This window comes from Antechinus flavipes, chromosome 1 (assembly GCF_016432865.1).
Source record: "Antechinus flavipes isolate AdamAnt ecotype Samford, QLD, Australia chromosome 1, AdamAnt_v2, whole genome shotgun sequence".
Taxonomy (NCBI): domain Eukaryota; kingdom Metazoa; phylum Chordata; class Mammalia; order Dasyuromorphia; family Dasyuridae; genus Antechinus; species Antechinus flavipes.
This window is the reverse complement of record NC_067398.1, coordinates 255,313,991-255,339,241: the sequence shown is the minus strand read 5'-3', so window position 1 is coordinate 255,339,241 and position 25,251 is coordinate 255,313,991. Positions and strand designations below refer to the sequence as shown.

The window sequence follows — 25,251 nt, the reverse complement described above, 5'->3', positions numbered from 1 at the left end:
GGATAACATTTTTATCATAAGAGTTTCAGAATTATCCGTAATCATTGCATTTCTGAGAATACCAAAGTCATTCCCAGCTGATCATTAATGCAGTAATGCTGTTTCTGTGTACAAAGTTCTTCTGGTTCTGCTCATTTCACTTTGCATCACTTCATTTGTGTTTTTCTATTCTCATCCAGGTTTTTCTGAGAGCTCCTTATTTGTTTGTCTTTTTCCTCAATAGTATTTTATTTTTCCAAATTCATGTAAAACTAGTTTTCAACATTCAACACGTAAGATTTTGTGTTCCATATTTTTTCTCTCTCCCTCTCTCACTTCTACTCTTCTCAAGACATCAAGCAATCTGATATAGGTTTACAGTACAATCCTTCTAAATATATTTTCATATATAATTTTTTTAAGTTTGCAAACCTTACATTCAGTACCTTATTTGAGAAGGATGGACAATAATGGTGATAATAGCTGACATTATATCATTCTTTAAAGTTTGCAAAGTTTTCGTATTCAGTATCTCATTTGAAATTCTCTTCTGAGAAGGACTAACAACAACAAACTAGCAACTAGAGTAAAGCAGTTATTAGGGGAAATCACCTCTCTGGGCCTCAGATTCCTTATCTGTAAAATAGGGATAATAATAGCACCTACCTCCTTGATTGTGGTAATCAAATTCAGGTCAAGTGCTAAACTTGTTAAAGTCAAGATGTTAAATTAAATCACACAGCCACATATACCAAGAACAACGAGAAGTGGTTAGTATAGTGCCTGGCATTTAATAAACACTAGTTTGTTTTTAATTAGTATTTATTAAATGTATATTTAAGCTGTTTATACAGGTATCCTAAATCCCTAGCACAGTGTCATGTGCTTAAGTTGATGTTTATACATGTGTGTTAAATTAAGTTTAAGTGGATGGGGTCTCTGGACCATTTTGAAATGTGCCTTTACACTGGGTATGTCCATCTGCACTCACGTCATGTGCCTCCTGGATTTGTCTCCATACCCGCTGTGCTCAGTGCCTCATCCAACACCTTGAATAGGCAGGGGCTTAATGAATCCCAGGTGCTGGGCCTGGCTGGCCTCTTTGTTTGCTCAGGGAGCACCTGGCAGGGACTCTGGCTGAATGAAAGAAATAGCTGGTTATGGCTCAGCTCAGTTAATATTTTGATGTTCCAGTTCAATAGCTTTAATCAAGATGGAGATTGCAATAACAACTCACATTCCCCGAGTACTTTATTCTTAGATTAAAGAGATTTCATATTTCTGATCTCCTGTAATCCTTACAATGGCTTTATGAAGTTGGTATTGGCATCAGAAAAATCCAGAAATTTCAGGTCTGGGATGGACCCTAGGCATTCACCTAATGTAACCTGCACTATCTAAGTAAGCACATAGAGTGGTGAAGAAATTTATGACTCTGGAGTAGGAGGAGGTCTTGGGTTCAAATTCTACCTCTGAGACTTAGAGTGTGACTTTTGAGCAAGCTGCAAACTCTATATTTTCTAAATATAAATTTGAAAGTTAGACTTGATGGACCTTTCCAATTCTGGATCTATGATCTGTTGAGCCCTGCAGTATAAAATGGTGAAATTGAGTTTTGGAGAGAGAAACTAATCTGCTCAAACTCATATAGCTTGTTAGAGTCTTAATTTTTAGTTCCCTCTCACATTGGCACTTGCCCAGAGGCTCACCTAATGTTTAGAGGTTCTAGGTGATAAAGAATTCAGTGACAAGTGTTTTGTGTTCAGTTTCACTTGTATCTGACTCTTTGAGGTTTTCTTGGCAAAAATACTAAAGTGGTTTGCCATTTTCTTCTCCAATTCATTTTACAGTTGAGGAAACTGAGACAGACCAGGAGTGTGAAAAAGAGCTGATGGGAAGAACACAGGACAGGAGATCTGAATTTGAATCCCTTGTCTGACACTAGCTGGCTGTGTGACTTCTTTCAATTTCAGTTTCCTCATTTGCAAAATGAGGATAAATAATACTTGCATGACCTACCAAATCAGGTTTTTGTTTCGAAAATACTTAGGAAAGCATAAAGGTTACTGCCTACATCTAGGTAGAAGAATGGTTAGAACAATGGATTTAGAATATTTCCTTGATGATAACAAATTTAAGGTGGAAGATGTTTAACTGCCTCCTCCCAAAAGAGCCCCAAACACAACAAAACAAAAAAACCATGAGAACAGATTTCTCAGGTTTCCAGGAGTCATTATAGCATCATCGAATCAGGAAAACCTGAGTTAAAATTGGTCCTCAAACACGTAGTAGCTGTATGACCCTGGGCAAGTCACTTAACCCTGTTTGCTTTAGTTCCTCATCTGTAAAGTGAGCTGAAGAAGGAAATAGCAAACTACTCTATTGTCTCTGCCAAGAAAATCCAAAATGGGAGCCATAAAGGGTGAGACCCAAGGTAAAACAAGTATGGGTGACTGCATTATTCAAATTAACATCTTAGCTGACTTGATTGAAACAATGACCAAGTCCTGATTTGTAGCATTTGCTAATTTCCAGGATGTAAATGTTCATTCTGAAAATTTAACAATCAGCTCTAGTGAGTCAGTTTGAGCTGACTCTAACATAGCTCTACAAACAACTACTACCAAAAAGGGGATTCGATTTATTCTCTTTAACTCTAGGGTGGCCAAGAACGATCCATGGGGAAAAGTAACAAAGAAGCATATTTTTGCTCTATAGAAGAAAGAGATTGCTAATAGTTAGCATTGTCCTCAAATGTGTTACTTTATAATCCATGGGTTATTTTCAGGCTGATTTTGAAGCACCACTGGTTAGAGGTATTTTAGGATAGGCTGCAAGGTTAGGAGGTAGGGCTTCACTTCTGAGGTCTTCTTCAACTTGAAAAATCTATAATTCTGGATACCCTTTAACTTGAGCTATCAGCTGCTATTTCCTTCTCTGTTATGTTGTTCTTCTTCAATCATTTTTCAGTCATGTCTGACTATTTGTGACTCTAGCCTATTTTACAGATGAAGAAACTGAGGCAAACAGAGAGAAGTAACTTGTCCAGGGTCATACAGCTAGTAAATATCCGAGACTGAATTTTAACTCGGGAAAATGAGTCTTCCTGACTACAGTTCTGGTGTTCAATCTATTGTGCCATCTTTATATAAAGTTACAGTTTAATATATTTAGTTATTATTATATATAATTACAGTTACAGATTTTATATATAGTTATATATAATTGGTTATAGATTTTATATATAGTTACATATAATTACAATTATAGATTATATATACAGTTACAGTTATAGATTTAGATCTTGAAGTTTTTTTTTTTCCTACAGATGTTTTTATGTCTAGCTCAAGCACCTAATTTTATAGATAATAAAACTGAGAGCAAGAAAGTTTAAAAACTGGACCAGGATCATATAGTTAATACGTGGTAGAAAAAGGATTTAAATCCAAACCCTATAATATTTCCTCCCATTAAACCAAACTGCTTTTCAAATACATTATAATAACATATGCTTAGATTCCTTGATGATAACAAATTTAAGGTGGAAGATGTTTAACTGCCTCCTCCCCAAAAAGCCCCAAACACAACAAAACAAAAAAATCATGAGAACAAATTTCTCGGGTTTCCAGAAGTCATTACAGAATCATTGTCAAGGTTGTCAAACTCTTATTTGACACAGGATCTGTGGGATTGAATCAGGGAGAAAACAGGTGAGCAGGTGAGTCTGTCATCTGGATACGGTCCAAGAAACACCGGGACAAAATCTCCTTAGGGCCAAACCAATAGCCAAGAGGCTGAGAAGGTAAGATACAGTCTGATGACTTTAAATAACAAAGGATATTAAGCTAAACCCTTTGAGAAAGTGGGGAAAGGAAAGCTCAGGCAGGTGTAGGAAGAGGCTACTGGATGAATGTCCATATTCATGATTTATTGGAAGGCACTGTATTTAAAAACCAAGGACCATAATAGAGGCTGGTCACAAAATGATTAAGGAGCAGGCCCAAGGCTGGTCACCCCACACTCGATGTCTTAGTTACTAATTAGTCATTTATTCAAAAATCACTGTGATTAGCTGCAATGAGAAGGGGAAAAAATTTAATCTGAACTCTTGAAAAAGGCAGTCTAAGAAGCAATTATGGTTAATCTCTTTCACTAATTATTACCTTTAAATGGCTCTCATATTGAAAGAAGGGGCACAAATTAAGTTTACCAGTGCAGGGTTTAATCACATAATGATCCTGGGAATGTGGAAACCATATTAGTAATTCTACACCTGGCACCCTTTCCCCCTTGGCCCTCCAGATAATGAAACACAGAGATGAAAAAAGGTCCATCCTTGACTGTGGAGGATTTTCTAAAACTGAAAATGAATTGCTTTGCATACTCAGGGCATTTATGCCATCAGTGCTCAGGACAGAACTAGCAGATGTCCATCTTTGCCGCTGAAGTTGGGAAGTAAATAGTTGAAGCCCTCACTATTTCTTGCCTGGACTATGACATTATAATAGCCACCTATTTTTGATTTATCTGAAACATAATAGATTTTGCTCTACTGTCTTACTTAACTTTGTTTCAAGTGTGCTTCTTATTAAATAAAAAAAAATTGGTGAATTTTGTTTTTTAATCCATTCTGAAACCCTCTTTTGTTTCATTAGTGATTTTGTCCCATTTAGGTTTACAATCTATGATCATTCAAATTGCATATTTCCCTCCATTCTAGTTTATTGTGCTTTTGTCTCTTCTCTCTCTCCTTGTTTACAATGAACTTAGTGAAAGAAAAAAATTATAATTCCAAGGATTGATGAAGAAGAATATTACCTACCTCATGGCAGAACTGATGGACTAAATATGTAGAATGAGACACATTTTTGGACAAGCCAACATAGGAATTTTATGCTTTATTATCCATAGTACAAGGTTCCCTTCTCCCCTCCCCCCCTTTTCTTCAGTGGGTGAAAAACGTAGAAGGGAGAAAAAATTTTAATGCTTAATAACTGAAAAGAAACAATTAAAAAAAGAAAAAATGATTGTGTTTAACATTTATGGTCTATAATTAAAGCAATCTGCTTGTACTTCATTGCCCAATTCTTTAACCTTCACTTAACCTTCCAATTACAAGTTCTTATTCTTTTTTTTCTTTTTAATTTATCATCATCTACACTTAGATATTGTAGTCTGTTGTACTTATGACATATATAATTCAAAGATTCTACCCAGCCATTTACATCTCCCTTTTCCTTCTTCCTGTCCCTGTCTATTTCCTGTTGGTTTTAATGTATTTTTTACAACAAACTCTTTGTGTGTTTCTGTGTGTGTATGTGTGTAAGTATATGGGTAAGAGTGTTCAATTCTCCTTTTCATGAAAAGATGAAAGTTCAGATGAAAGTGAGGTTTATGTGATGACCATTCTCCCACTCTTTCCTCCAGGTTGGCACATTATTTATTTCATATACCCAAATATTTAGGATGGTTAATTCTTTCTCCTTTGTCCTCTTTTCTTTCCTAGTATATTCCCTTTTACTTCCTTTTCTTTCTTCTGTTAAAGATAATCAAAATGGAACAAAACTAAGCATAGGCTTAACAACTACCTCTATAATAATAATAATATTTATATAGCTCCTACTTTGTGACAGGCACTGACAATACACACCTTACAATTATTATCTCATTTGATTCTTACAACAACCCTGTTGTTGTTATTATCCTCATTTTACAGATGAGAAAACGAGCCAAACAGAGGTTAAACGACTTATGAGTGATAAGTATCAGAGGTATGAGTCCAGTGCTAATATTCTTTAAAATATAATCACTTTATTCTATAGACCCTTCCACATCATTAATTTTTTAACCTTTTTAGTTTTCTCTTGATCTATACTTTTGCATTTCAAAGCTTTCACTCAACTCTTATTTTCATCAGAAATCCTTAAAAGTCCTCTAGTGCAATAAAGGTCCACCTCCCCCTCTGTAGAGTTATATTCAATTTTGCAGGATAATTTGTTTGGGGTTGTAAACTTTATCTTTGGCCTTGTGGGAAAATCATATCCCATTATTCTTCTTTCTTATTGTGCTAACGTATAGGTCTTGTGGGACCCTACTCTGATACACTAGTATTTGAATTATTTCTTACTGGCTGTTTGCAATATTTTTTATTTGACCTAGAAGCTTTGGAGTTTGGCTACTAAATTCCTAAGAGTTTTGTATTTTGTTAAGTGGTTGACTAGTAGGATTCTTTCTATTTAAACATTGTTCTCTGCTTCTAATAAGTAGATCTGGTAGTTTTCATTTATATTTTCTTGAAATATAGCATACAAGTTATTTATTTGGTTATAATTTTTAATTAATCTGATGATTCTTATATTATATCTCTTAGATCTGTTTCATATGTCAGCTGTTCTGATAGGAGATAATTTACATTTTCTACAAATTTTTCAAACTTTTTGTATTCTGATATTTCATCTTGTCTCATGCAATCATTGATTTCTGTTTTGTCCATTTTAATTTTCAGGTAGTCTATTTCTTAGTCTAAGCTATTAATTCTCCTTCCAAATGTCATATTTCAATTATAATCTCTTCATTCCTTCCCTTGGAGGAAGTTTAGCCAAGCCATTTTCTTTTCTGAGTCTCTGCTTACAGCTGTGGTATTATTTTCTTATTCTGAGATGTCCTCTTGGATGATTTTAAATCTGTAATATTTCCTCATGGTGTCTTATGCTAATTACTCATCTCTATAGCCTCAGCTCTTGATTCAGAATATGCTCCCTTCTACAGTCTTACAGCAAATGAGTCAAATCTGATTGGATCTAACTTTCACTTTCCTAGGTTCCTGCTACTGGCTTCCACTTCCCTTGTTGGGACTCTAGTGTTTGGTAGGCTTCAAAGTTCTCATTGAGAACTCTGATGTCTGTCATCTTTCCCTGATCAGAGTACTAGGTTCCATTCTATCCTCCCTGAGTATTCTTTGACTAGGGCTGTGTCTTCTGGAGTCCCCCTTGGCTAGGTGAGTACTCTGGTTTACTATCCTTACTGAACAGGTAGTTTTGGGGGACTTTTGTTGTTTATATGCCTTTATGCTGGCTATTTAAAGCAAGATCCCTCTTCCAGAATCCATAGCCTTTGACTATTTGCCATTTTATAACACTTTCTGATTTGCAAAGAATTTTGCCTATAGTGTATAATTGTATCCTCCTAATAACTTTTTAAGGTATTATCTCCCTTTTCCAAATGAGGAAACAGTTTAGAAAAGGTTAAAGAATCTGCATAGAGTTATAAAAGTAAGGAAGTATTTGAGGTAGGAATGGAATTCAGACCTTCTCCACTTCAAGTCCAGCAATCTATTCACTAGGCAACTAAACTATCTAGGTTGTTCAGTCTTATGTTGGATTAGGATTCTTACTGAAGTTTCTCTTTGTATTTTTTTTGCTTGTTTTTTGATCATATGCTTTTTTAGATCATTGATGAATTAGAAGTAGCAAAGTTGAGCTCCTTTGCACCTCTTAAAGCCATTTAACAAAACCCAACAACCTTTAAAAAATTTTTTTATTTAAAGAAACAAAATAATAAAAAAGAAAAACAGAAAAGGAATACAATACAAAATGAAACAAAACATGAGAACATTGTCATATGCTTAGCAGAACATGGTAACAATATCAGCTCAAGAAAGTATATATTTTAGTAGAAGAAATTATTTTTCTATATATAGAGGAAATTATATTTCTAGAAATATCCATATTTGCTTACTTATAAATTGTTTTGTTCTCTGCTGTGTACCATTTTTACTTTATTCTTTCCTTCCCTTTTATCCTCCCTACCTCTCCCAAGCATGCTATAGTTAAGAAATGATATATTTATATATACATATGTAAATATATATATATATATATATATACACACACACACACACACACACATCTTTCCTATCCCTGATGACTCTTTGCTTTAATTCTGTTCCTAACTTGTCTTACTATTACTTATCTTCCCCTCATCCATGTATCCCTTCCCTGTCTTCTTCCTGTATTCTTTGCTTCCCCATCTACTCATCCCTCCTCCCTTATTACTTTATAGATTTCCGAGGGTATTACACCCTTCATAATTTATATGTAGTGTTGTCTATTGAACCCATTTCCAGTGTGAATAGGTTTTCAGAACTATGAGCCTTACTGCTCCCTCTAATGCCTCTGTGCCTATTCTTCCTTTGCACCTCATTTGTATAATGTAATTACTTTTTTAGCTAAATTCTGCCCCAGTCTTTCTTTTGAGCTGCCTTATTGTTGATGTCAATCTTAAACATATACTATACATTTCCCACGTTAAAAAAAGCTTATAAACAATTTGTCCATGTTGAGTTTCTTGAAATTGATCTTTGATATTGATGGCTTATATTAAATTATCTATTAACTTTGGATTTGGTTGATAAAAAGTCCTGAAAATCTGCAAGTTTATTAAATGTCCATTTTTTCTCATTCAATATTATAGATAATTTTTCTGGATATGATAAATTCTCTCTGGGCAGGGAACTATTTTAAGTTATTCTTTGAGGAAGAAGATGTTTTTGCTTCAGTGCCCTTTTCTGAAGAGAAACCCCAATTTTCCCTGTTCCTATACTAAGTTTCAATGTTATGTTCTTTCTTTTTCACTGGTTCACATTTTTTTTTACATAAGAGGTACTAGTGTAATCATTTCTCATTGTGGGGTGGGGGAATGGTGCCTTTAGCTCTTGTCTCTGACCTGAAACCCCAAACCAAGAGCTCTACTCTCCTGAAAGTGTCTGAAGCTAGCAATGTCCCTGCCACCCTGCTTCTGCATACACAGGTATGCTGGCTTCTTCTTGCCCAGAGCCATGGCTCTGCAACACAGCTGGGCTGACATTCCTAATCAGCCAAGGTTCCCTCAAGTCTTCCTAAACTCAGACCTCGGACTCCACAATCGGCCCAGAAGGTGAAAGTTTGTGAGGTTCCTGCGAGGCTCCAGCCACTCCCAGCTCACCCTAGGGCTCTTCCCAGAATCCTCTAACTCAACAGATTTCTAATTGGTTCCCTGCATCAATTCCTTTCTTATGTCAGTCCATCCTTTATACAACTGTCAAAGTGATTTTCCTTAAAACACAGTTGTGACCACTGCTCTCTCCCATCTTGACTCTTCAATAAACTTCAGTGGTTCCCTATTACTTATCACAGCACTTCTTAAATGTTTTCTGATTGTAACCTCTTTTTGCCAGAGGAATTTTTATGTGATTCTGTCATGTTTCTTGCAGTGTTCATGTATCTTCAGTGCAAAATTAGCATGTTGTATGTTCAGAACCAAAGCTGGAGTGAAGTTGTGCAATGCACCACGGGCAAGTGCTGCCAGAAACACCTTGGATTCATTTCACATTAGATTTTGAATTAATTTTTTGATCATTGCATTTAGAAACCTTTTGCTGTGACCACATTTTTGTTATCCCCACATTGTTATGTGACCCCTGCAAGTTGGGCCACAATCCATAGTAGAAGTTTTGATCTATTCAATTAGGTTTGTATCCCATAATATCAAAAAATAAATAAAAAATAAAAAAAGGGAAAAAGACCCACATGTGCAAAAATGTTTGGTAATGGCAAAAAATTGGAAACTGAGTAGATGCCCATCAATTGGAGAATGACTGAATAAGTTATGGTGTATGAATATTATGAATATTATTGTTCTATAAAAAACAATCAGCAAAATTATTTCAGAGAGGCCTGGAGAGACTTACATGAACTGATACTAAGTAAAGTGAGTAGGACCAAGAGAACATTATACATAACAACAACAAGATTATGTGATGATCAAATCTGATGGACATGGTTCTTTTCCACAATTAGGTAAGTAGGACCAAAAAAAAAAAAAAAAAAAAAAAACTCAAAACCCTTGTGATGGAAAGCGCCATCTGCATCCAGAAAAAGAACTATGGGAACTTAACGTGGATCACAACATAGTATTTTCACTTTTTTTTTGTTTGCTTGCTTTATTTCTTTCTCATTTTCTTTCTTTTTGATCTTTTTCTTGTGCAAAATTGATAATATGGAAATTTGTTTAGAAGAATTGCACATGTTTAACCTATATTAGATTACTTGCTGTCTAGAGGAGGAGAATGGGGAGAAACTGGGTGAATGCTGAAAACTATCTTTGCCCTCACCCTCTATGGGCTTTCAAACTACACCCCTAATCTTATTGGGAACACTTCTGGTTTATTCCTATTCCACATAATGATTGTGGATGGTTTTAGATAGAAAGCAGTATCTTTCTATGGTGCTACTTTCTCATATTAAAAAAAACTATTTATTTCTATGTTCTCTAATGTTTATTCTTTTTTTGAGTCAATTCTGATGACAGTAAATTTCAAGCAATGCCTATCCTCACCCTCCATCTTTCCCACCATTGTAATAGATCTTTTGTACCTCTTAAAGTGAGATAATATAACCCATTTTATTTCTTCCCTCTCTCTTCTCCCAGTGTAATTTTCTTTCTCACCCCTTACGGGTTTTTTTTTTTTTAATATCATCTCATCATGATCAACTTATATTCACAACCTCTATCTATGTATATTCCTTCTAACTGCCCTAATAGTAATAAAGTTTTTAAGAGTTACAAGTTTAACCTTATTAAATATCTTAGGTTTTCTCTTTCCTGCTAACTTTTTTATGCTTCTCTTGAATCTTATATTTGAAAACAAATTTTCTTTTCTGCTCTGATCTTTTAATCAGCATAGCTTGAAAGTTCTCTCTTTCATTGAATATCCATTTCCACCTCCGAATGATCATGCTCAGTTTTACTGGATAGGTGATTGTTGGTTGTAATTCTATCTTCTTTATCTTTTGGAATATCATATCCCAAGCCATCTGATCTTTTAATACAGAAGCTAGTAAATTTTGTATGATCCTGACCTATAATCTTTGAATTGCTTCTTCCTGGCTATTTCCAATATTTTCTCTTTGATCTGGGAATTCTAGAATTTGGCTATAATATTCCTGAGAATTTTCATTTTGTGATCTTTTTCAGAAGGATTTACTGGTGAATTCTTTCAATTTCTAGTTTACTCTCTGGTTCTAGGATATCAGAGCAGTTTCCCTTGATAATTTCTTGAAAGATAAAGTCTAGAAAAAACTTTATCATGACTTTCAGGAAGCTCACTAATTCTTAAATTGGTTTTCCTGGATCTATTCCTCAGGTCAGTTGTTTTTCTAAGGAAAATTTCACATTTTCTTCTTTTTATTTTGATTTATTGATTTTTTTTATGGTCAGCTTCTACTTGCCCATTCAATTAACTTTTGCACCTCCTTTTCCATTTGGTCAGTTCTACTTTTTAATGTTTTCTTCAGTGAGTCTTTGTACATTTTTCCATTTTTGATGTGCTTCCCTCACCATGATTCTCTTATATCATTCTTATTGACTTTCCAAAATTTTCTTCTACTTCTATTATTTGATTCTTAAAATACTTTTTGAGCTCTTCTAAGGATTCTTTTTGGGCTTGAAACCAATTTACATCTTTCTCTGAGGCTCACATGTAGGCATTTTGACATTGTTCTCTCATGAGTTTATGTTTTGATTTTCCCTTTCACTATAGTAACTTTCTATGATCATATTCTTTAATATTTTTGTGCATTTTCCAGTCTATTTGGGGACTTTTAAAGTTAGATTCTGTTCCTGGGATAGAGAGGGCACTATCCCAAGCTTGATGGAAACATCAGGGGCCTGGGACCTGACCACTGATCTGCCACATAAAGTCCATGGAGCCCAGTCTGTTGTGCTAGGAGCTTGAATTCTCATAGATAGTCTGTTCTGCTGCTAGCCTGCTGCACTGGGTCTATAAGGCCTCAACAATAACCCTCACCTGGGCTTGGAGCCTGCTGCTGGCTTGCCTGGAAACTGCCTACACTGGCCTGTGTTCTCCTTTTACCTGAGTGAGACAGAGTTTCCCTGCCAACCCTTTATGTTGTCTTAGGCTGGAAACTTGTTTCACCCTATCTTTTTTGATGGTTCTGCTATTCCAGAATTCACTTCAAGGCATTATTTTATAGTTGTTTAGAGGAGAATTTGGGAGAATTCAGATGAGTTCTTGCCTTATTCCACCATCTTGGTTCTGCCTTCTCCATAGTTTCACATCTCTATCTGCAGTGTGCTATATATAATTTATACTGTCTCTAAGGCTTTTTTTTCATGTGATAGATTTAATAATGGAAAGGACATTAAAAAGTATTTGTGCAAAGAAAGATATTAATATTTATTATCAAAGATATAAGATGCTGATGTGGGTTTTGATACCTGATACAAGTAAAAAAAAAAAAACCACCAACTTTGTATTAATACAAACTGGTATAATACAAGTATAAAGCAGTAGGATCAAATTTTGGAGTTTGGGGTGTTGGCGTGAATTTGAGAACTCAAATCTCTTTTTTAATTATATAGTGATACCTCACTTATGTGGGAACAGTTTAGATAGAAAACAGCAGAGAAGAATCTTTTACTTACTAAAAACTAAAGAAAAATGTGAATGTGAAGCAAAATGAAAAATGTGAATGTGAAGTGGAGATCAGCTACCATGTTGAGAACTCCAAGGCTGCACAGAATGATGATATGTTAGCTTATTTGCATATCATTTTTATGACTAAAAGTAAAGCTGAGAAAATGAGAAAAGTTGGGAAGCCCTCATTTAAATCTTCAAACTATAACTACTAACTTTAGAGGAACAGAAGAGCAAGAGAAGACAGCAAAAACAATGGAGGAGGAAGGAAAGTTTTAATTGGCCAGAGAGAATTGTTTTTATTGACCAAAGGCTCCAGTGACAGCCATTGTCTTTTATTGCCACCTAGAGTTGGAGAAAGATAATTTTTCATCAAGATTTGTAGCTTTTTGCTACCATCTCTGTCTTAAGAAAGGAAAGTAGAAGGGGTAGATAACTGCTATGGTAGGCAGCCCAGTAAGCTGGCATAATGGATGAACCTGATGTAGATTAAATAGATTGTGGTACATCAATGGAACAGAATATTACTATGCTGTAAGGCATTTTGATCATGAAGGACACAGAGAAACGTGAAAAGATCTACATGAACTGAGACAGACTGAAGTAAAGCAGAACTAAGAATACAGCACACATGACTACAACAATGTAAACTGAAATATCCCCCCAAAAAAATCAAAAAGGAAAGTTGCAAAACTATAATGAACAAGAATTGCCCAAAAGAAGACATATGAGAAAACATTCCCACCCCATCCCTTAACAAAAGGGAGGCACATTGAATATTTTGGGGAATTTTTAAAAAATGTATTGATCCAATATGCTAGTTTTTCCCCTTTTTGTCTTTAAAATTACTATTTGTTATGGATAACTCTGGGAGGATGGAAGGAAAAATTACGGTGATGTCAAAAACCCAAAGACATCAATGAAAATTTAAAAAGAAAAAAATTAGGGTCAAGCTTAATTGGCTGCTATGAGTTTCATTCTTAATGGACAGCATAACAGCCAAATAAGTGTATATTTGTTTCTGGTCTGGTTTCTATTGTTAAAAAAAATAGCTAGGTTGATAAACTTTGCAGTTCTCCAGCTTAATGAGAACAGCTATTTACAATAAGAACTAATACTTTCTAAACACCTATTTAGGGTGAGGGTTAATTGAAAGAGCTATTTTCAGAAGATAATTTCCCCAGCTGAAGAGTGGTGAAGATCAACAGTCAAGTAATGATCAGAGAAGCATTTTCATGTGGTCCAGATGTTCCTGAATGAAACAAACATTAATAATATTAATATTATTTTTAAATTTAATATTCCTTCCCTCAATTACATGTAAAACTTTTTTTTCAGTTTCAAATTCGTTTATCCTCTCTTTCCTGTTCTTTTCCATTGAGAAGATAGGCAATTTGATATAGGTTATATATGTGCAGTCATGCAAAATAGATTTCCTTATTAGTCATGTTGGGAAAGAAAACAGACAAAAAGTCCAAGAAAAATAAAGAAAATAATACTTTGATCTGAATTCAGACTCCATCAGTTCTTTCTTTGGAGATAGCATTTTTTTCACTAAGTTCTTCAGAAATGTGTTGGATCATTGTATTGCTGAGAATAGCCAAGTCATTCACAGTCGATCATCATACACTATTGCTGTTACTGTGTACAATGTTTTCCTGGTTCTGCTCACTTCCCATTGTATCAGTTCATACAAGTCTTTCCGAATTTGTCTGAGAGCATCCTGGCTCATCGTTTTTACTACATGACAGTATTCTATCATAATCATGTACAATAATTTGTCCTGTCATTATCCAATTGATGGAAATCCCACTAATTTTCAATTCTTTGCCACCACTAAAAGAACTGCTATACATATTTTTTACATATAGGTTCTTTTCCTTTTTGTTTCCTTTTTTTACCTCTTTGGGATACAAACCTCTTAGTTGTATTGCTCGTTCAAAGGATATGCATGAATGTATAGTCTTTGAGGCATAGATGGAACTACTATTAAAATCTTAAGTCTAGAGTTGTGCCCTAAGCCCAGGAACCTTCTTCATGTATTCCTATATATGTATGCCCACTCTTTACATAGTTACAGAATGCACTGGTGGAAGAATATAACGTGAGTTTATATATGTGTTATGCATTTTGTCCTTTATGCACTTGCCTTAACATATTAGTGCATATAATTTTGCCTTTTTATTAAATAAATAATTATATTTCAAATCTAAGAGTGTCAAAATGAGTGACTGGTTGTATAGATAGAAAACATATCAGAGGGGAGCTTAAGAACTAAAGTAGTAAGTAGAGGAAGTTTATTTCTCTCAACAGAGTTACCTGAAGGGACCCAAAAGAGTTTGAATGTAACTGTGATGATCCATCTTTGGGATCTTAGACCTGTTATTAGGAGAGCAGGTTGGAGAAATCAGTCAAGCCCTTAGAAAAGTAGGATGTCTGACTCCATGACGCTTAGATGAGAGATAAAGTTAGTTACTAGTTGTATAAACATTCCCACTGTGACACATTATCTGGTACATTTTGAGTCATTGGAAGATTTACTGTTACTCATTTCTTTCAGTCATGTCTGACTCTTGGCAACCCCATTTGGGATTTTCTTGGCAGAGATACTGGGGTGATTTGCCATTTCCTTCTCCAGCTCATTTTACAAATGAGAAAACTGTGGCAAACAGGGTGTAGTGACTTGCCTGGGATCACACAGTTAATAAGTGTCTGAGGTTGGATTTGAAATCAGGATTTCCTGATTTCAGGCCTGGTATTCTTTCTGCTGTGTCCCACCACATAGTAATAGACATGTTATTGGGAGATACCACCCACCTATTACTCTCTTTACAGAAGTGCAGTACAGTCTCTAAATGTTGTTATTGGTTTGTTTGTTTGTTTTTAACAATAGATTTAGAGTCTAAATTAGGATGGCAGGAAAGTTTAATCGGAGGCAAGTTAAAGCAATTGGGATTTTGAGGAGAGGAGATTTAGGCACCATATTCTTAGTCACATACTTCAGTAACCAACCATATTATCTCATCCAGAAAAGGAAAAGCAACGTTCCAAGGAGACTACCCTGAAAGAAAGGTGTTTGACAGGGAAATTTAGATAAGGAGATTCTGGTGGACAGACAGATTGGAGCAAAAATGACCATCAATTCACATAAGTCTTTCAAGGTTTTTCGGAGAACATCCTGATCATCATTTCTTATTGCACAGTGAGGAGATGAGAGGAATCATCAATTATTATTATTAACTATAAATATTATTGTTATTGACATCTATAAAGCAATTCAATATTCATAGAGCAATTTACTCATTAAGGAAATAAAATTTATTTTGTGTGTGCTTTGTATGAATAGGCAGCTTAGCATGGCGGCTTGAGTGGGGCTCATGGCTAAGAAGATATGATTTTTGTCCTGCCTTTGAAACATTCTAGCTCTATGACCTTGTGATCAGGTCATCTGAAGTTGGTGCTCACTCTCTAAGACTCTAAGTTGCAGAAAAGGAATGAATCTTAATTGATAGAAGGAGTTTTTTCATCTGAAAGTCCCATACATAAAATCATAAAGTCCTGAAATCAAGAGTCAGGAAGACCTAAGTGCAAATTCTATACCAGACATTAACCAGCTTTACCTTTGTCTGCCTTAGTTTCCTCATCTGTAAAATGGGGATAATCTAGCACTAACATCTCAGAGTTGTTGTGAGAACCAAATGAGATAAAACATTTTACACATCTTAAGATATTCTATTTGTTATTGGATTATTTTCATCCATGTCCAACTCTTTGTGACTCCATTTGAGGTTTTGTCCTCAAAAAACTTGGTTTGTCATTTTTCTTTCTCCAGCTCATTTTACAGATGAGGAACTGAAGCCAATACAGTCAAGTGACATGTTCAGGTTCACCCGGCTAGTAGTGTCTGAGGTCATATTTGAATTCAGGTCCTCCTGACTCCAGGCCTATGCTCTATCTACTGCAACACCTAGCTGGCTTGTAAAGGACTTTATAAATGCTACTTATTATTATAATTTTTATTGTTGTTGTTATCATCTCTATTTTGGTTGAGAGGCAGTGCAACAAAGGAAATAGGGAACTGGGAATTCAGATTCTGAATTCAAGTCCTTTGTCTTTGTTTCTTCTTTCCTCCTTCTAATCCTCCCTCCTTTCGTTCCTTCCTTCCTTCCTTTTTTCCTTCCTTCCTTCCTTCCTCCCTCCCTTCCTTCTTTTCTTTCTTCTTTCCTTCCTTCCTTCTTTCTTTCTTTCCTTCTTTTCTGGCAATCAGGGTTAAGTGACTTAAGTCACAGAGTTAATACTTGTCAGGTGTTGAGGCTGGCCTTTAATGAAGGTCCTCCTAATTCCAGGGCTAGTGCTGTAGCTACTGCACCACCTAGCTACCTTTCCAAGTCCCATTTCTGACACATATTGGCTGTGTGATCCTAAGCAAGCCACTTTTCCTCCCCCTTGCCTGAGTACCTCCCTAATTCTCTGAATTTCAGAAAAAGCAATGATTATATCATCAGAAGAAATTCCTCACCCAGAGCTCCCTACATCTATGAAATCATAGGCCCGGGGGAAGGGGAAAAGAAAATGTTGCATATATACTTATATAACTGTCTAAAATTTATAAAGCACATTAAGGTTTGGAGAGCATTATACATTATGTTATCTCATTTAATCCTCACAATAATCCATTTGAGTTAGGTGTTATTATTATCCCCATTTTACAGATGAGGAAAATTAGTCTGGGAGAGGTTAAATGGCTTATCCAGTATCAAATAGTTAGTAATACCTAAGGCAGTACTGGATTTCAGATCTTTCTCCTGTCAAGTCTGGCACTCTATCCACAATATCATTTTATATATTTGCATATTATCTCTATATAGAATGTTTCTCTATATAGCCCTTGAGGGCTGGGATCATTTCATTTTTATTTTGATATTCCCATTGTCTAATAGTTACTGACACATAATAAACATTTAATAAATGTTGTTAAATGAGTGATTGATTGACCTAGGAAAACTGGAAAGCAACAAAATGCATGACCCCTTAGGAATGTAGAGAATAAAGAAGGATTTAAGCAATAATAGAGCACCTACTATGTACCAGGCACTGTACTAAGTGCTTTACAAATATCTCATTTCATCTTCACAACAATCCTGTGAGGTAGATGCTGTTATTATCTCCCTCTTACAAGGGTTTTTTAAAAATTGCTTTTTTTTTCTGGTTATACATGTATACTAACTGGATTTGAACTTGGGTCTTCCCCACTCAATCACTTAGCAGGAATAGTGTTTTGCGCTCACAATAAGCAGATGAAAAGAATAGTTACCAAGCTCCCCTTTCTATTTTGGTGGGCAAATAGGCAATAGGTGTGGAAATACTTTTTCCCGTGAACTAGAGGGCACATTCTTTGTGGATGCCCACATTGCCCATTCAGCCCTGTCTCTTGTCTAAAAGCTCAGTTTCTCAGTCTTCATTCACCCACATACCACATTTGTAACTTTAAACCTTTTTGCTCCTGGTTATAGCTTGCAAACTGCTTATTCCACATTCTCCAAGGTGAGCAAAGAGGGTGGAGTGCTTCTGGCACTCCCAGGGAAGGCATATAAGTAAGCCTTGCACTCTGGGACAGACCGTGGTGGGACAGCCATCCTTGGGGCACCTCCCTTGCCTGATCAACAGGCCTCCGTTAACCATGTCATTCCTTATTTTGTTCTTGTCAGACCCTGTTGGGATTGCTCTGCTGGGGGCTCTGCTCTTCGGGGGGATGTTCTGCTTCCTCAGGAGACCCAAAGAGCCAGCTGGGAAGTGGCCTCCTGGGCCAACCCCTCTCCCTTTCATTGGGAACCTTCATTTGCTGGATCTCAGGAGGCAAGACAAGTCACTGATGAAGGTAGGACTGACTGTCTTCCCCCTCCAGTGACCAGTTCTTCTCTCAGGAAGATTCTTCACTCTAGAACTGGTGACCCCAGGACATCATTGTTTCTAGTTTCCTCCAGTCTAGTAGGAGTGAGACTGTGGTACTAAGGGGGCCTTGGGGGGAACATTTGCAATAACTTCCTACTATTCACTTCAACAAGTGTCTGCCAAGAATATAGAGAACAACATATAAGACCCTGATGAGAGAACATTGTTAGCTGGGAGTAGTTTTCAGAATGAAAGGGGACTTTACTTGAGCCCTGAAGGATCTGATTATCCAGAAACAAAAGGAAGAGGGATGTCAGTGTAGGACTCCCGATTGCTCTTTTGTAGTTGTCTAGTTATAGTTGTGTAGCTATTTTAGCTGTTTAGTTGTCTGACTTCTTGATCCCATTTAGGTTTTCTTGGCAAAGATACTAGAGAGGTTTGCCATTTCCTTCTCCAGTTCATTTTTATACATGAGGAAACTGAGTTAAATAGGGTTAAGCCCAGGGTCACACAGCTAGTAAGAGTCTGAGGTCAGATCTAAACCAGATCTTCCTGACCATAGGGCCAGCATTTTACCCACTGCAGCACCCAGCTGCCCACCCATTACCTCTAGGATCAAATATAAAATACTCTGTTTGGCATTTAAAGTTTTTCGCAAGCTGGCCCCTTCCTAACTCTGAGGGTTTTTTTTTTTTTTTAACTATATTCCTCGCTACAGCTCTACAATCCAGTCACAGTGATCTTGTTGTTGTTTCTCCAGCTTGCCTCTCAAAAAAAAAAAAAAAAAAAAAAGTGAAGTTCAAGGTACTTGACTAAGTAGGTACTGAACTCAGGATACCCCTGTAATTAATTATTTAGACCAAATCTTTTCTACAAGTCTCTCTTCTTGCCATCTATTTCTCCTTCAAAGTATGGCTCCATACTGATCAATCACTTTGACCTCTAGAAACAGAGGAATATAAAAACATACTAATCCCTTCTTCTCCTTTTAATTCTTTATTCCAGTTACCTGTGTTCCAGTTTTTCAAATGTCTACTATTCATTCATTTATTATTTTATTTATTCATTGATTTTTCTTTTTTCTTTTCTTCTTTCCTTACCTTCTTCCTTTTCTTCCTCCCTTTCTCCCTCTCTCCTTCCTTCCCTTTCTTCTTCCTTCCCTCTTTCCTTCCTCCCTCCCTATCTCTTTCCTTCCTTCCTTTCCTTTCTTTCTTCTTCCTTCCCTCCTTCCTTTCCTTTCTTTCTTCTTCCTTCCCTTCTTCCCTTTCTCCCTCTTTCCCTTCCCTACTCCTCTCTGTTCCTTGAATTCTCATCGCACTGTGTGGCACATAGTAAATAAGTGCTTGTTGAATGACTGACTGACATTACACTTCAGGAGGGATGCAGTACACAATGCAGTGGAAAGCATGGGAGATTTGGAATTAGAAGACCTGAGTTCTACTTCTGCCTCTAACTCTTATTATCTCTGTGACCTTGGACAAGTCACTGAACTTCTCAAGACATCAGTTTCTTCAACTATACAATGGGAAGCTCAGACTAGCTTCCTCCTAAAGTCCCTTTCAACTTTGTCTATGAGTTTATTGTAAACAAGAGTGTTAAGGGGAAAATGAGCATTTTAGGGAGGCAGGAGAGTAAATATTTATTAAGTACCTGCTATGCCCCAAGTAATATGCTAAGCAGTTTTCTAAATTTTACTTTTTTTGATCTTACTCTTGAGTAGTCTGAATGAGAGATCTTGTTTCTCAAATTTTGACTTGGGTCACTTAAGCTGCTCAGTGCATTGTCTACTAATGGCGCACCCATTAAGAAAGCATGTCTTTCAAACTAGTTTCTGATAGCAGGAATAGATTTGCTTTGAACTCTTTTCATCCTTTTATGTTTCCTTTGGTTATCTATAGCAATGAGGAGCTAACAGATCACTTAACATCTATATGTATCAGTTTCCCCATCTGTAAAAGGAAGGGTTGAACTCAATGACCTCTGCATTCTCTTCTAGCTCTAAATCTATAATCCTTTGATCCTGTAATCCCTGGCCATGCATGAGACCGACCCATTTGGCATGTACTCAACTAGTGACTCATGGTATCCTTAGGCAAACAATTAAAATTTCTTATGACTTTTTTCCTTTCTTTGTTTAATAGCATACATTTACAGAAAACTTTTCTTACAATAACCTTATGAGAGAAATATTGTAAATGTTATTATCTCTGTTTGACAAAGGAGGGTGAGGCATTGAAAGATTAAGATGTCTTGCTTAAGATCACAAAGTTAGTTAGGGTTTGATCTGAAACTCAAAACAAAGCATTCTATTTCCAAGACTGGTACCACAGTACCATATTGATGATTAAGCATAGAATGCAGTAAGACTACCAGATATTAGAACCCCCAGGCAATTAATTTTCTAGCTAATTTAAATTTCTGGTCAGTTGAGGGTCCAATAGATAACTATTTCACCTTTGTTGAAAATGAAGATACTTGAACTGCCTTAGTGAATCAAGTGCAGTGGTTAAGGTTGAATCTTGTTGTGTTGATTGAGGGTCTCAGCAAACAGTTCAGGATTATTTATTCTCATTAATTCTGGACAAACTGAAACTATAGAAAGTAAAAGACAAATAGATACCACATGGTCATTGCAAGAAATTGCAAAAAAAAAAAAAAAGTTTAGTTTTGCAACTGTCAATGCTGAAAAATTACCCATGCATATATCTTGTAAATAAAAAGCTATAATAAAAAAAAGTTCAGTCATTTTAATCATGACTGATTCTTTGCAACCCATTTGGAGTTTTCTTGGCAGAGATACTGGAATGGTTTGCCATTTTCTTCTCCATCTCATTTTATAGATGAGGGTTAAGTGACTGGCCCAGGGTCACACAGTTAATACATGCCTGAGGCCAGATTTGAACTCAGAAGATATCTTCTTTGACTCTAGGACCAGTACTATGCCATCATCTAGCCCACCCTTTGAAAAAATTATCATAGTTTTTAATCCAATGGTTTTACTGTTGGGAATATGTTTTAAAAGTGCATCATAAATAAATAAACAAAAAAACTCCGTTCAAAGATTTTCATAGCAGCATCAAACATGATTAAAAAAAAATCTACCATGAAAACAAGTTCAATGTTAGGAAAACGAATAGTTAAATAAATTGTGGCACATTGATATAATAGATTAGTATATAGCAATCAGTCAATCAATAAGTATTTATTAAGCCCCTATATCAGGTTTTGTGAAAGGTTCTCAGGATAACAATAATAAAGAAAGATCAACAAGTATGTAAAATAAAATGAAATCCTGAAAAGTTTTTATGAAAGAATTCAAAGTAGGGAAGAAAACAGATCCAAAAGAAAGGACTACATGCCAAGTACTACCTGGTAAAAGAAAATAAATGAGAATGAGTTGACAGAAACATCCTAATTCAGACTTAGAGGAAAAAATTGTTATATTACCCACATAAAATAATTCAAATGTAAATAGTTATGCAGTAAATTTAGTTGACTTCAGTGATGTTTGACAGTAAGCATTTTTTAAAATGCTAGGACCTGTGACTGAACATAGAAGGAAATGATCTCCACCTGGGCAGATCAGCAACTGTTCTGTGAGTTATAATCTTAGACTTGTCCAAGACGCTATAGTCAATATATCTCAAAGGTGGGACTTGTATCCAGGTTTTCCAGATTTTTATTCCATCAAATAAGCCCAACACCTTTTAATAAAACACCTAAGCAAGAGGAGTAGTTAGATGGCACAATGGATAGAGCACCAGCTTTAGAGTCAAGAAGATCTGAATTCAAATCTGGCCTCAGACACTTACTGGTTGTGTGACTCTGGGAAAGTTCCCTCATCTGTAAAATGAGTCGGAGAAGTAAATAGCAAAGCATTCTAGTGTCTTTGCCAACTAAAACCCAAGTGGAATCACAGAGAATCAGACAAGATTGAAATAATTGAACAACAAAAACAAAAACTTGGCAATTTGCATTGGCTAGAGGAATTTGTAGATCTGACCATAATTAATAAACTTGTAATGTTTTGGTGAGCTTTCTGGAGATCTCAGAACCAGCCTTCGTCTCAGCAGAATAATCACCATGAGAATAGTCAGGAATAAAGTCCAAAGTCTTTATTATCTCCTTCACAATCTGTCTCCTTCACTTGGGGCCAGGCTAGCTTTCTGGACATCCTCTAGAATGGGTCTTGGTTTCAGTGGAGGAGTGCAGGAGGTAGGAAGTCTTCTCTATCTCTGGCTGTTTGTCCCAGTTTATATGCTCTATTACAATTACATCATTACAGTATACTGAGTATAAGCCAATCATTATATCACTAGGGAACCATTATTTGTTATAAGATTAAATCAATCATATGGAACTAGGGAACTATTAATCACCATGCTAAACTAGATAACCATTGTCTTATCAATTCCACTGACTTAACACCTTATAAGAATCAAGTATATTTCTCCAGAGTTCTGGCCCATTACATAAAGTTTATGTCCTCAAATTACGCCCGTGGGCCAGATGTGGCAGCTGAGGACATTTATCCCCTCACCCAGGGCTATGAAGTTTCTTTATTTAAAGGCCCACAAAACAAAGTTTTTGTTTTACTATAGTCTAGCCCTCCAACAGTCTGAGGGACAGTGAACTGACTCCCTATTTAAAAAGTTTGAGGACCCTTGACATAAACCCTCTGGTTTGTCATTGGATCACATCATCTGAGGTCATCTCCTGTCCTCAATACACACTTGCTAAGCATCCATAGGTGACTTCCTCCCTATTCAATCCCCCTAAGCAATGGATCACTCAGGTCCCCCATACAGATAAAATCACAGGTTCAGTCCCTTGGCTCTGTCTCTGTTCCTTTTTCACAAATCATATGTCCCAAAAAAGGGGCACTCATATGTGTAGTGAGGGGATCCATGTGTTGCAATGGGGGGCTTGTTGTGTATGGCTCCAAGGGAGGTAGAATAGACATCTCTAGTCTCTACTTCCTTGACCTTTCTCCAAGAGGGACTTTCATTCTTCCCAGGAGGGGAAACAAGAGGTTGGGATCTCTGCTCAGAGATATGGGGTATTGGACTAGAAGTATATATAATTGTGTGATGTCTCCTCCATTAGATTGGGAGCACCCTGAAAGTAGACACTCTCCCCCCCACCCTTTTTTTTGTACCCTTGATCCTTAGCACAATGCCTGGTGCTTAATAAATGCTTGTTGGCTTACCTTGAGAGAGGGAGCTCTTGGCCAACAATTACAACATAATATAATGTCCTATTCCAATGACGTGCTTTAAAAATTAATTTAAAAATGTTAAGGTTATACATGCATATTCATTTTTTACATATTTCCATATGAGTCATGTTGGGAAAGAAAAATCAGAACAAAAGGGAAAAACCAGAAGAAAAAAATGGTGAAAATAGTATGTGTTGATCCACATTCAGTCTCCATAGCTCTCTGTCTCTGGATGAGGATGGCATTTTCCAACCAAAGCTTATACGAATTTCTTGTATCACTAAATTGCTGAAAAGAATCAAGTCTATCGCAATCAATCTATATGCTTTTTTTTTTAACCAATAGTAATCCATAAAACAATTCAATTATTCACTACAGTGGCATTTATAAGCCAAACATAAATTTTAATTTGGCTTAGATTGAATTTTGTGGCCTAGATTTTGGGGGGGTAATAGATTTATCCTTCTAATTATTTGTTAAATGTATTATCCAATATAAAAAGTAGTTTTCCTTAACTAAGCTCATATACACTGATAATGGAGACAGTGGCCTGGAAATCTGCTGGGTGGCAACAGGGTCTAATGGCCTAATTGATATGACTTTAGATGAGATCAGTATCTCTCCAAAGTTGGTCCCAACACAGCAGATGTCTCAGAAATCCTCTTTTCCACTGATGATGGTAGCTCAACAGCAAAATGTAGTAGTAATATTCTTCTGCCAATCTTCTGTCTCTTTACCTGGGAAGAAGAGACCAAAGGAGATGATGAGATTTGTCATTTTCTTCTCATTTCCTGTAACTATTCTCTCTGGACTAAGAATGAAAGGAGGGACAAAAAAAGAGAGAATTAGAGAAAGTATCAGCTCAACAAGACTGACACCCTTTAATCCTTTTCTATCTCACCAGTCTCATCATTCTTTAAGGTGTATCCCATGGCTCACAGCCACATTCATACCTACACACACACACACACACACACACACACACACACACACACACACATTGCCAGAGAAATCTTTCATCAAATTTTCTCTTGTTCCAAGAGAGAAATAGGCACATGCCTTGATTTAAATGGAATAAGAAACACCCAAGTGAGAAAACCGTCTAACAAGGCAGATTGGCGACTTCATCTTAGAAAGCTGCCTAGTGTGCCAAGAAAACAAGTGATTTATCTGAAATAATGCTCTAAATCACTACTATTAGAGAAATGCAAATTAAAATACTTCACACTTATCGGATTGGCTAATATTCCAGAAAAAAGAAAGTGATAAATTTTGGAAAGGATGTGGGAAAAATTTGGGATATTAATGCATTATTGTTGAAGTTGTGAAGTGATCCAGCTATTCTAAAGAGCAATTTGGAACTATATCCAAAGAGCAATCAAATTGTGCATATCTTTAATCTAGCAGTGCCATTACTGGGTCTGTATCCCAAAGAGATTTTTTAAAAAGGAGGGGAAAGGACTTGTTAAAAAAATATTTATAACAGCTCTTTTTTGTGGTGACAAAAAACTGGAAATTGAGAGGAGGTCCATCAACTGGAAATGGCTGAATAAATTGTGGGACATGATTGTAATGGAGTACCATTGTGCTATAAGAATTGACTAACAGGCAGATTTCATAAAAATGCTATAAGAATTGACAAACAGGCAGATTTCACAAAAACCTGGAAACACTTAATTAAACTGAT

The 25,251-nt window shown here is 36.1% G+C and overlaps 1 protein-coding gene across 1 annotated transcript in view; it reads left to right on the top strand.

The window, feature by feature from the left end:
* The first annotated feature begins 18,134 nt into the window (after window positions 1-18,134).
* The window catches only part of LOC127545182 (cytochrome P450 2W1), a 32,387-nt gene continuing 25,270 nt past the window's right edge, over window positions 18,135-25,251 (top strand). Inside the window, exon 1 of the mRNA XM_051972296.1 lies at window positions 18,135-18,332. Within this exon, the coding sequence (XP_051828256.1) occupies window positions 18,135-18,332 (198 nt within the window). The remainder of the gene's footprint in view (window positions 18,333-25,251) is intronic.